Source organism: Nanorana parkeri, unplaced genomic scaffold (assembly GCF_000935625.1).
Source record: "Nanorana parkeri isolate BGI_ZX_2015 unplaced genomic scaffold, ASM93562v1 scaffold844, whole genome shotgun sequence".
Taxonomy (NCBI): Eukaryota; Metazoa; Chordata; class Amphibia; order Anura; family Dicroglossidae; genus Nanorana; species Nanorana parkeri.
This window is the reverse complement of record NW_017307112.1, coordinates 256,056-269,489: the sequence shown is the minus strand read 5'-3', so window position 1 is coordinate 269,489 and position 13,434 is coordinate 256,056. Positions and strand designations below refer to the sequence as shown.

At 39.6% G+C, this 13,434-nt stretch overlaps 1 protein-coding gene across 1 annotated transcript in view; it reads right to left on the bottom strand.

The window, feature by feature from the left end:
* The window catches only part of GRID2 (glutamate ionotropic receptor delta type subunit 2), a 383,270-nt gene that overhangs the window by 152,573 nt on the left and 217,263 nt on the right, over positions 1-13,434 (bottom strand). Inside the window, exon 11 of the mRNA XM_018565404.1 lies at positions 4,246-4,558. Within this exon, the coding sequence (XP_018420906.1) occupies positions 4,246-4,558 (313 nt within the window). The remainder of the gene's footprint in view (positions 1-4,245; positions 4,559-13,434) is intronic.

Here is a 13,434-nt window from a genome sequence, read left to right as displayed (position 1 = left end):
CTTGGGTTTTTTGGGGGGGGGGGGGGATTTCCCTTCACTTAGTGTCCTGTAACCACAACAGGAAGGGAGAGAAAAATGTTTCAAATTGAGGGAAATCCATTCTCAGTGGCCAATGCAGTGTCCCTATTGAATGATTTCCCCTTTATCCCTGTTCTAGTGGCACCTCAAACTTTTGGATCACTTTCTTTTCAAGTGATATTGGTCACTAGGGCACCTAGAGTGGTGATTCTCACTAGCATAGACACAGACAGTAATAAGAACCTGATAAGAGTTATAATCCTCACCTACTCTACCCTTGCCTACTTTATATGTTTAGGGTTTATACATACAGTACTTTAGGATGACTGTTTTAAATTATGATGACAGTCATGAATTGCACAGGCGTATAACACCTTATCGACCACGTCATACATACATACATACATAAATACATGTGGGCCTTCTTCCATAGCACTGCACACATGTGCAGTGTGTTTGTGCTGGAACCACTCTCCATAGCGTGCCCCCAGCACTGAGCCCATGCTGTCACCGACAGCTCCTGGTCTCAAACTAACGTTCGGAAGCTGGGAGGGCTTGCTCCTAATCAAGGGATCACTGATAGCCAATCACAGTAATCACTGTGAATGGAAACCTCTCCTGTATTGTTTCTCCTCTGAGGAGCAAAATATACATTTTACATTTTCACTTTGTTAGAGGAGAAGTCTGAAGTAGAAAAAGAGAGTATAAAATAAATAAGATAAAATAGTTTTATCCGGGCTTGATCTAGTGTTAGTGTTAGGGTCAGTGTGTTTTAGGTAGGACATTTTATTTTTATATTTAGTGTCAGTTTTAGTGTCCGTGTGTTTAGCTAGTAATAAAGAAAAAAGGAAATGAAGGCTATTGTTTTTTGGCCCTACTACAAGTACAAACAACAATTACTTTACAGATACCGTATGTTGTATAACAATGAACGTCAAGAGTAAGAGAATTTATTTTGGGTTATTTTTTGGTGGTGGTCATGGTAAAATCAAGAAATATACAGCTAAAAAATTATATTTTTGACTATTTTGGGACAGATTTCCTTTATTGATAAAACGAAAAACAGGAGCTATCTATTTACCAACAAATAAAGGTCCAATTTGTCCTGAAAAAAACATATAATTTACCTGTCTACACTAAGCAGTTGTAGAGATACTGTATGTACAGTTTTACTAACACTGATCAAAGCTGCAAAACTAGGTTTAGGGGCTCAGGTTTGTTTGAACTTCTGTTATTAAGGGGTTAAGCAAACACTGTAACTGTCATAATGTTGATTAGATTTACCTTAAAGCTCAACTTTGAATTCTATAAAGTAATAAAAGATTAGAACCTCTATCAGGTTTTTTTTTTGCTGCTTGTGTCCATATTGAACAGATTTCCCTTTATTTTCCCTTTATTCGTCCGTTACTCGGACGAATTTTCATTATGCCAGAAATGACGAATGAAAACGAATCCGAATTTCCAAAAACTAAAATGTCGGACGAAATTTGTTAGAGGTAGTCTGTTTGAATTTTCGTTTGTGAACATATATTCGTTGAAGCAAAGTGACATTAGACAAGGTCTACAGAGAAAAAAAAGCATGAGGTTCTCCACCAATTGGTACAAGACCCTTTAGGTCTGGTAGGAATGTTAGGAGGGACCCCCAAAGTAAAAAAAGTGCGTGGGGAGGAATTTTAAGGGGGAACCCCGCCCCCCAAAAATGGGGGAAAACACGTGGGCCCCCCTAAAATTCCTACCAGACCCTTGATCCGAGCACAAGCCCAGCAGGGCAGTAAAGGTGGGGGATGATCGAGCACCCCCCCCTTCCTGCGCCTTGCCAGGCCTTGTGCCCTCAGCAATGGATGGGTGTCCCTATGCCGTTGGGGACAAGGGCCTCTTCCCCACAACCCTGACCCGGTGGTTGTGGGGGTCTGCGGGCAAGGGGGCTTATTTGCATCGATGTAATCCAGGGTCAATCATGATCCATGATGCCTGCCAAACCCGCCGAAATAAAAAAAATTCCAACCCATTACGACCCGTCCGAACCCGACGAAGACTAGCCTCAAAATGTCATCTCCTGCCTGATTGTAAACGGGGTGAGCCATGACGTCATGGGGCTCTCTCTGCCCATTTGACATTCTCAGCTATCAATTACCACATAGCATTTGGGGGCTTCCAAATGTTATTCCTGAGCTCCCGAATGCCATTCGGGTCTGTGAGCCGTGGGGGTTGATTTACTAACCTTATAAACACGCCACGAACAAGTATACACCTCTGTAGTGTGTTCCCTCCCAGCATGATCTATTGGTGGAATCTAGACACCTTTGTAGTGTGTACACACCCAGCAGGTGTGTTGTGCAAAGCCCTGCATGAATTGCAAGATGATGTTGTGTAAATTAGCTCTACATTGTGTTGCTTGCGTTGATAAATGCCTGAGCTAACCATTTTTGTCTAAACTGTGAAGCAGCATTATATATGCATCATGTGCATGATTTTTCCATATATGGCATTAGTGGAAATATGCTTTTAGAGACTTTTTGGTTGATAACTACGTTTTGCTGTGTAAAAATCACACGCACCTAGTGCGTGCGTGTGTTTAGGTTATTAAATCACCCCCGTGGTGTCATATGAACATTATTATGAGACCTCGGCTCGCCCCGCCCGTCTGTTTATATTCGGGCAGGAGATTATATTTTGCGGCGTGTATTCGTTAGGTTCGGACGGGTCTTCGTGCGGTGGGACTTTTTTTAATTTTGGCGGGCGTTGTGCATCGTGATTGATGCTGGATTACATCGATGGAGCCATTTAAAAAAAAAAATTATGGATTTTTTCTAAAAGTGTGTTTTCTTTATTTACATTTTAATTTTAACCCTTTAGTGAATGAGTAGGGGTACAAGTACCGCATACTCATTCACAAGGGGGTGGCGGCATCTGGGTGCCCCCTTAATTAAAGGGTTACCCCGATGCATATGAGTCTCCCTGTCCTCAGACCCCACAACCACCGGTTCAGAGTTGTGGGGAAGAGGCCCTTGTCTCCGTTGGCATGGGGTCACCCTCCCAATGCCGAGGGCACATGGCCTGGTAAGGCATAGAGAGGGGGTGCTCAATCGTACCCCCCTTTCCTGCCCTGCCAAGCCTGTGCTCGGATCAAGGGTCTGGTAGGAATTTTAAAGGCGACCCCACGTTTTTCCAATTTTTTGGGGGGTGGGGTTCCCTCTTAAAATTCCTACTAGACCTATAGGGCCTGGTAGGGATTTTGGGGGGAACCCCACACACTTTTTTAACTTGGGGGGCTCCCTCCTAACATTCCTACCAGACCTAAAGGGTCTGGTATCAATTGGGGAGGACCATACACTTTTGTTTCTCTTCTGCAGACTAAAAAAAAAACAAAACATTTTTTTTTGTTTAATGTCACTTTGCTGGAACGAATATTCATCCACAAACAAAAATTTGTACAGACTACCGCTAACGAGTGATGTCCGAATCCCAAAACGAATTGACTTGCGGACCCGAATCCCAAAATACGAAATAACGGAAAACCTGAATGAAAACGTAACGAAGCAAAACAAATTATTTTGCCGATACACATGTCTACTGTCCAATAGGTATAAAACCAGTAAAATTTTTTTATAAAAAAGCAAAATATATAACTTCTGGCATTTGCCCCCCTCCCAATTAAGGAGCCTACAATGGCAAGATTACTGGAGTACTGACAATATGTTGTGTGGTGAACTGGTGCACTACAGCTCTGCCTGCCTGAGATACAGTGCTCCCAGTATGCTAGTTTTTAATGGACTGTAACTGTAAACAAGTGTATTGAACTTGTAGATCTTGTAGAACTTGTAGATGTAAATTCAAATGTTAATTTGTTTTTTCTTCCTGTCGGTTTGTACCAGGAGGATATATATTAATGGGGACTTGTCCTTCTTATGCTTTGATCACTGGAAGTGCATATACCTTCTAATACTTAACAGTTAACCAAATGAAAATCAAAACAATCAACTTTCAAACTATCCTTTTGAACTAACAAAATATAAAGACAGTTTATTTACTGCATAACTTTCTCTATATGCTACCACTCTATCGAATTTTCAAAACCAGGGGGCCAGAGAAGGTGAATATGACTTTGCATCTATCTTTTTTTAACTCTCTTGAATATAAGTTACATCTTGGGCACTTCTGGTTTTAAAACAAATACAAATGTACATTTCATTGATCAGTAAAAGACAACAATAAAATAGCTTTTACCTTGCTGGACAAAGGATCCATACACAAACCACATAGAGTTGTAAAGTGTTGTAGAAGTCATAGATCCCATCTGCAAGCGTGGAGGATTAAACCAGTTCAATAGGTAGACAAGAAGCCCCACTAACAGCACAGTGCCAGCAATGCAGGCCCACAGAGATAAGTCAAATGGTGCTAAGCAGGCAAACATGTCCACTGTTTTTTCTGCTTTTTTTAGCAGCACTCCCACTGAGTAATCCAAATAGCGGGTTGTAAAATCTACTACATTCTCTCTGTCAGGTGTGATAGTCAAGGCAGAAATACCCATGTCGGCTCTCTGTAAAAGAGAATAAAAATATAAGAGAAATTAACAGGATTCTAAAGATATTCACAATGCTTCAGTCTTCTCCAGCCATGTTATTTTACTTTTATGTATGTAACATTAATAGTATGGCAACTGCAGCAATGACAAATGCTGATAATTGTGTCACTAAGTCATTGGGGGTGATTTACTAACATAAACACACGCACGCACCAGGTGCGTGTGATTTTCACACAGCAAAACGTATTTATCAACCAAAAAGTCTCTAAAAGCATATTTCCACTAATGCCATATATGGAAAAATCATGCACATGATGCATATATAATGCTGCTTCACAGTTTAGACAAAAATGGTTAGCTCATGCATTTACATTCCTGCATTCATCAACGCAAGCAACACAACATAGAGCTAATTTACACAACATCACCTTGCAATTCATGCTTGGCTTTGCACAACACACCTGCTGGGTGTGTACACACTACAAAGGTGTTTAGATTCCACCCATAGATCATGCTGGGAGGGAACACACTACAGAGGTGTATACATGTTCGTGGTGTGTTTATAAGGTTAGTAAATCAACCCCATTATGTCATCCCTATATTAACGGATGCTACACCCGAATGTATAATTTATGTAAGCACATGTATCTAGGCTTGATGGCTACCCCAAACAAAGTAAAATTGGGCTCTATAAAACCTCCATGTCAATTTGTGTCTGTAAGCCATGTGCAATTAATTTAGTTCTAAATTGACATTCGTACAAATTTTTGTATATTCGGACATTCAAATGCATACGAATTTCTGAATGACAGAAATAATGAATCCAAACAGATTTGGATGTATATGAAATGTTTCCAGAATGTCATTCAGAATTGACAAAAGGAGCGGAGAGCTGTGTGTTATTCTGTGACAGCTGTACGCCTCTTTGTTGACATTCAGGAGCATCCCAAATGTCAATAAGGTAGCAGAGAGCTGTTCCAGAATACAGAAAAGTTTTTAACTTGACAGTCCAAAGAAACAATAAAAACAGCATGCAGTTCCCCAATTCATATCAGACCCTTTAGGTCGGGTAGGAATTTTAGGTGGGTCCCCAACTCCAAAAAAAACAAAAAAGGTGGGGTCCTCTTTAAAATCCCTTACCAGGCCCTTGAGCCAAGCAGCAGCTGGACAGAGCAGAAAAGGAGGGGGGCGAGCGTGTGCCCCCCTCCTTTACCATACCAGGCCACATGCCCTCGACATGGGAAGGGTGCTTTGCTGGGGGGGGGGGGACCCTGGCAAAGCAAAGAAAACATCTGAAACAGCATAAATTAACCAAAACAATTTTTTTTGCCAGTGCACAAGTCTAGTCTCTGTTGCTAATGTCAAGGTTCCCATACAAAGATGTCCATGCAAAAAACATACAGGGTTATTCACTAAAGAGTGAAGAGTTTGGGGAAGGCAGGAGAAGTGAAAAATCTAGGCCAAAATAACTGATCTAGAAAGTGAGCTGAATTGGAGAACGTTTCCAAAATCAGCTATGTTGTCCTAGATTGTTCACTTCTCCTGCCTTGTCCAAACTCTTCATCCTTTAGTGAATAACCCTGATAGTAACAGCAAGCTGGCTCGGAGAATCGGGTGAGTATAACTTTGTTATTTTTGAATCTAGACAAAAACGAGCACTTAGCCCTTGCAGTGCACTGCAAGGGTTAAGAAAAATTTTCACCAGAGTTCTGCTTTACAAAATTTTCACTTGCAAATATAAGGAATTAAATCTTAACATCAGACTGTTCTGTCTGGTAGGGGTATTTAGATCACAAAAACAGCTGCTAAGAATTGCAAATGCTTGGCAAGTAAAACAGTTCAACTATACTGTATACGGTTCAAATATGTATTTAGCTTCTTGCCTAGAGTTGACCTCTACAGTGTATGCAAAGCTAAAAAATTTAAAGTTTTAGATAGTGTAGATTTATGATCTCTGTCATTTTTTGTAGCCTGTGTCCAGCAAGGGAGATTGCATTTCCTGTTCCAGAGACACAACAAGTAAGAGAAGATTTCTTTAAAGTGAGGTGACCTCCCCTCTAAGACAGTTGTCACCAGAACAGGTTTCCCTATTGGAAGACTTCCCAATGTCTACTCCAGTGGCAACTCAATAGTTTTGTATTTTCCATAATTTTGTATACTGAAAAAAATATTCTCCAGGACAAATAGGGGGTTACCCTCTCCAGTGGGGACAGAGAGATCAATTAAACCCTTCCACATGGTATCTAATTCTAAAAAAAACAACATTTTTGGCTTTACATCCACTTTAAATCGATTAAAACGTAGTATGTTTTTACTCAGTAATTCATTGTTTTGCTAACTCACTGTACTCCTGCCTTATGTTGATAATTTTTTGAATAATTTCCAAATCAGTGAATGCCATTGTATTTGTATGGGTGCTTTATATCTAGATATTCAGGGATAAGCGTTAGGTTTCTGTGTTTTCTTCCATTGTTCCATTGCAGTCGGGACAATCAACGTAATACTTATGCTTGACCACCATGGCATAAATAATTTTCAACTTGTTGCTATGCTAAAACCTTCATGGCTGGCTAGGCAGCGGTAATCATCTTTTTAATTTTCTGAGCATTTTCTGTCTAAAAAATAATCTGGATGACACATGGAAGAAGAAAATGTAAAGCTGGAATAAAAGACTCTTGGTTTCTAAGAGACTTACACATAATCAAAATTATGTCAGTAGAAACCATTGAATGTGCAAGCAAATATTTGTCATGAAAATATCAAGAAATAAGGATCAAATTATACTGACTTCTTGCTAATGGCCATTGCAATTTAAGTATGAAACAAGCTACTACTGGCAATTAAATAACTGCTTAAAATGCTACTGCCAGATACTGAAATTACCTGGATAACAGCATGTACTTGTCTAGGAATTGCATAAAAATGAAACATCGCAGTTTTCCTTATGTAAGCCTAGAATCTAGTTAGAAATATTAGCACACCTTTAGTCAACTCCGCAAAGGTAGGAACTTTTGTGATGATAATGCACATTTTATGAAAATCACCTACAGTATATTCACACGGTGCTTCAGCTTGATCAAAGCATTAAACCATATATGTTATATGTCATGCATATATATATATATATATATATGTACACATAAAAACACCATTCAAATGCATATTCCTTTTTTTGGTGCTTGCAGTTACAGAGTACCAAATACACATATCTACTGCAAGATAACTTATTATCTTCCTAACAGAATTTAGTTCATTTGTGCCTATATTTGAAGTATATCTGAAGTCATTGATTTCTTTTTTACATTTTAGAGTGAGAAGTATTTGGTTAAAACCACTGCCAGTTTTTCTTTTTGTCTCCCATTGGTGGAATTCTTTTTTTTACTTCCTGTCATGGAGACATAACAGAAAGTGAGAAGGAATCTCTCCAAAGTGAGGGAAAATTCCCTCTTGAACAGTGGACACTGGAAATGGTGTCCCCATTGGAGCCATGTTCCAGTATCAACTGTAAAAAAATCATTCACACATTTAGTGGACGAATCTCCCCAGCAGTATCACAAAAATAAAAACCTGACAGAGGTTCTAAGACTTTCCACACTAATTTGTTTGGGTTTAGATACACTTTAATATTATAGTGTAGTATGGTCCTACAACATCCAGAAAAAATAAGTCCAATGGAGCAGTAGACGCCCCCCTTCCCAGGAAGGGATTCTCTCAATGTACATGCTGTAGTACAGGAAGGGGGGGCACACACTTGCTGCATTCTCTTTTATGCTCACCTAGGCTGTATGTCTACACAAAAGGTCTAGTTGAAATAATTGGGGGTCCCTAAACCATTGTTTTCTCTACATAATGGCACAGGACTTCAACCAGACTCGTATTCAAGCATGCAGCCTGAGTGGCCAGATAATAGAGTGCAGAAAGTGTGAGCCCCTCCCCCTTCCAGCACCATACCAAATCACATGCCTTTCAACATGGGAAGGGTGGTCAAAGCCTTCCCCCTTGCCAGCCATCTTGCTCCACCCTATATGGTATAAGCCTAGGGCCATAAGAGTGAGTTAGTCATTGTCTAAATAAACATGCTGAAAGAAAATGCATTTGCTGGTACACATGACAGCTATGAATCAAAAGACCTGCACTCTGCAATTTTAACATTAGCTGACTATGGATAATATAAACACAAACATATGGTAAACAATATCTCTGCTAACCTTTTTTTGGGTGTTTTGTAGCATGTCAAAAATATTCAGCTCAGCCTGTGTCCTTCTAAAATGTTTCTTGTGTTAGTGTTTTATTCCATGTTTCTGAAGGTAGCCAAGTGGTCTTTTTTTTTAAAACAATATGCAAAGCAGACTAGTGTCCACTAGCCCATGACAATTAAGCAGAAACTTGCTCCAATCTGTCTGTTCTTTGAGCGGTCGCTGCACAACATTGTGCTTTGTTCTGTGTTATCAAGAAGGCAACTAAACTGCACAGCAATATAATCTGCGTTGAATATATAAATCATATCGTACAATCTGTTTCTTTTTGTATGCAAAAACAACAAAAAAGGGGTTGGATTCTGTAGTAACACTGCTGAAGTCTGGAACTTTGCCAGGATAGTTTAGCATTTGATCATAACAAATTGTCTATATTCTTAATTAGAATTGAGTTTTTAGGATACATTTTTAAACTCACTTTTCTCTGCAGTGTGTGCATTTTCCATAAGAATTTTACCACCCTCCATCCAACTACTCATTTTTACAGACTTGAAGATTTATCATCTTGACAAAAGTGCCAGCACAGCAACTCTTAAGTACGTGCAATGAGTCTGTCTAAATGCACTTTAGACATTTTAAAGATTGTGGTATTGTTCAGGGTCTAAGGTTCAAAATTTTAACATTCACTTATTCACTCTTTCCACCTGAACTAATCATTATTACATAATTCTATTAAACCAAATACCAGAGAGCAACACATTAGAATGCATGGGTTGCCTCAATATTGTGTGGTTTTCGGGAATGCCACCTACTTATCTCCATTCATTTAGGAAAATAAAGAAAAAAGATTAGTTGAAGAAAAGAGATTAATTCTGTGATTATCCTAAATAGTTTTCATGTTGAAATGGAACAGCTTTACGTACAACGTCTCGAAATATAGGGGTCTATTCACTAAGCTGCCTAGGCAGCCGAGTGAATGACCGACCTAAAGCGAAGTGAGCCGAACGCTGTTCAACTATTCACTTCAGGCTGGTACGGCTGATTTCGGCTGAAATTAGCCATACATGGGTGGCTTCGGGTCATGTTCGGCCGTCCCGAAGTGCAGAAGGAGTTTTCTATTGGCCGCGGTTCTGCTGCCGTCAAAAAAAAGAAAAAAAACCTCTCCCAGCCGCCAAGGAGAGAAACACTGCTTTTTCTTTTTTTTCCTTTATTCTGACATGGAGAGGTGGACCTGATGAAGAACTTCAGCAGAGGGTGGGTGCAATGCTAGTTTGCTATTGGCTATTGCAAATTGAAATAGCCAATAGGAATGCATTCCTATGGCCAAATTTTTTTTATTTTTTAAATATTCTGACATGGCTCCCTGTCAGAATAAGGAAAAAAAAGAAAAAGCAGTGTATCTCTCCTTGGCGGCCGAGTGGCTGGCTCCGCCCAGCTGTCAGAAGCAGGCTGTCAGCCCGCCAATGGCCGGCCGCTCGGCCAACTTCGGCTTTCCGCGCGGCTCAGCCGAGGCATATCGACTGAGCCGCTCGGCCAAGTATAGTGAATAGCCCGTACAGCAGCCCTTCGGTTCTACTGAACCAAAGGTTTCCTGGGGCCGAAGCTAGCCGAAGGATCGGCCGAAGCTACGGCTAGATCCTTCGGCTGCTTCGTGAATAGACCCCATAGTGTTAATATTAACTTACCCTGAAGCTACACTCCAGCCACATTTGAAATTGAATCCTTGCAATACATACAGGGAGCACAGCTGACCTTCTCAGTACTAAGAATATTTTCACAACCACCATATGAATCTCAGAGCATGATTAGTTACACAGGAAGCAAAGTATAAGGAAGCCACACCGGTCAGGCTTCAGGAAGAAAAGTCCCACTTAATCTGGGGTGTGCAGTGGATTTCACACAAGCCAGATTAAAGAGACCTTGTCACTATCCAATTCCAGATAAGCATCTCAAGTTAAATTACTCAGATAAGCATATGCTAGGCTGCATTTGTATAAAACGTCTTTGTCTCCGGTTGTGCCGATAACAGACCTAATTTCCATACAAATACAAACAAATCCTAGGATATACTTATATAAATGCTTTAACTAGAGATATTTAACTTAATAGACATTGCTTGATGACAGGGTCTCTTTAAGGTAAACTTAGTAAACATTCTGATTTAAAGCTGCACCCCCTTCTCTGCTCTTATCATTTAGCAATTACATTTTTTTTAAAACAGCCAATGTAAATCATCCATGTCACCCAGGCACACAAGAAGGGCTCTACTACTTTGCAGGGATAGAAGATTTGGGAACCAGCATAAGGGGTGACCGAATCTACCCAGGTTTGATTTGGGGCAGTCATTAAACTTTGCTTGAAGTTCAAACTTAGGTGCAAACCCAATTGAAGTCTATGAGGCGGTGAATCTTGATACTAAATTCTGTCTCTTTCGAAGACTTATAGGCAAGCTATTATCAAATAGGTCATGAGGAGCTGGACACTGCCAACGGGTAGATTTAACAAGGCAATAATACCAATCCTTTACATGTTTGACATTTTTTGGGAGATACCTTTAAGTTGTATTCTGGCATCACATATTTTGTATTTGTCATTTTTTTTTTATTTTTACATTTAGCTTGGCTTAAATGCCACAGCGGCACCCTAATATGATTAATTTCAACTTGGAAAAAGGGCTGTTTTTTTTCATCCAGGGGTAATAGGCCTGAATTGAATGGGGGAAGTAGCAGCCATAACAGATCTAAAAACTATAGAGAGGTTTAAAACTATATACAAATTTTACAGTGATAAATCAGTTTTACGGCATTGTTTGTGAGCTTTTTTCACAGTGCTACACTATAGTGTAGCACTGTGAAAGGTACATCAGCAACATTAAGATGTAAAGGATGAAAAAATGGTTAAAAAGTTTGACCCTCACCACCCCCAAATTCTCCTATTACTTTACCAGCAGCAATTCCTATACTTTCTCTATCACATGTAAAGCACATTCTCAGTATGACTGCTTGGAACCCACCCTTTTACTGCTGCAGTAATTAGGTAGGGTGGTACTGTTTAAGTGTATGTGTGTGGGCAAGGGGTAAGGTAATCCTAGGCTGTAGCACAGTTTTCAGCACAGATGCAAAACTTGATGTATAGTATTAATAGTTTTCTGATTGGTTTAACTTTTAACAATAGGTGTTACTAGCCCTGAGCATCTGGGGCACGTATCTCTTCCTGGGTTCCCTGTGTCCAACATCTCTTGCTGGGTGTCCTGGGTTCTGATGCCACTTGCAGCTATTGGCATGTGTACCCCTGTCAGTACTCAGTTACCATGTTATTTTCGACTTGATGGAGGTTCCTCTAAACTCCTTCTTAAACTGTTCACCCAAACAATATTCCACCCAGCTCCTTCAAAAAAGTTGATTGAAAAAGGTTTGTGCCAGCAGTGCCACCCTTTTTGGCCAGTTAGCAAGAAATGGCTGAAATCCGATCCATGTATGGTCAGCTGTAGTCCTGGAAAATGCTGCCCCCGATGGAGAATTTATCTGCACAACATATTATGTACCTAATACAGAACTTGGTCACTATGCAGTGTCCAAGGGGATTATTTATAAAGCAAACAGTGTTACTTTCAGCAGCCATTCACTGGTGGTTGACCAATCACTTTAATTTGAAACACATGCACCTGGATGATTTACCTTTATTGAAAGTTTGGTAAACATTCTTTACTTTATAAATATGCCCCTATGTGTTGTCCCACAGGCATTGCTCAATGTGCAGAATCCACATTCCCAGAGTTTCCCATGTGCTTCCAAATGTAGGGAGGGGGGCTTAGAAGATCTTTTATTCTTAACATTGTAACTTTATTTTGTTATTGACACCAGGGGTATTTATGACTCCTATTAAGCAGAGACACACAATTGTGCTACACACAATCCCACTATACAGTCACAACAGTATACTGTACAGAGTGCAACTATTCCCAATTCCGTTTAATGCACTGAAATAGTAAGATGTAGTTTAGCACCTGTAAGATTTAAAAAAAAAAAAAAAGATAATGTATGCAGTCGATATAAATAGAATACATTCAAGCTTAGTTAGTATGTCATAAGCTAGCACAATGGTAGTATTCATCATCTACTGATGCTATGGGTAAAATATAAAAGCTTCTCAGCAAGACTTCTTATTTTCCTGGTATTTATTACAATACAAAACATCATCTCCTCCTGTGGTTACAAATGATCCCATGGTAATCTGGCCATGTGTATTCAAAATGAATATAATCATCCATCTGAAGGTTCCATTTATAGACAATGATATACTCATTCTCTGGAATTATAGATGAAACCATAAAATACTGTTACTTGTAAGTAGTTTCTAATCATGTTCTGCCAGGAGGCAATAGCCCTCATATTTAGGCATAATGCTCTGCAACAGGGAATAAAACAGCTGCAATAACTTCTCTTTTTCTGTTACATTTGTACCTGAGTAAAATGATCAAAGGGAGAAAGTGGGCTCAGATAGATGATCAGCATGCACAGTGTGTAGTTTGCATTGAAAGGACCAGGTGGGTTGGGTAACAGTAGTATATAGACTAGTCTTCTAGTAAAGTTGAGTTAGTCAAGTTTAATTAGTAGTAGGCTTAATCCTTTAGCATTTAAGATTGGGAAATATGTAATTACAAGACCACCTTTGTATTTATATATAAGAATATAT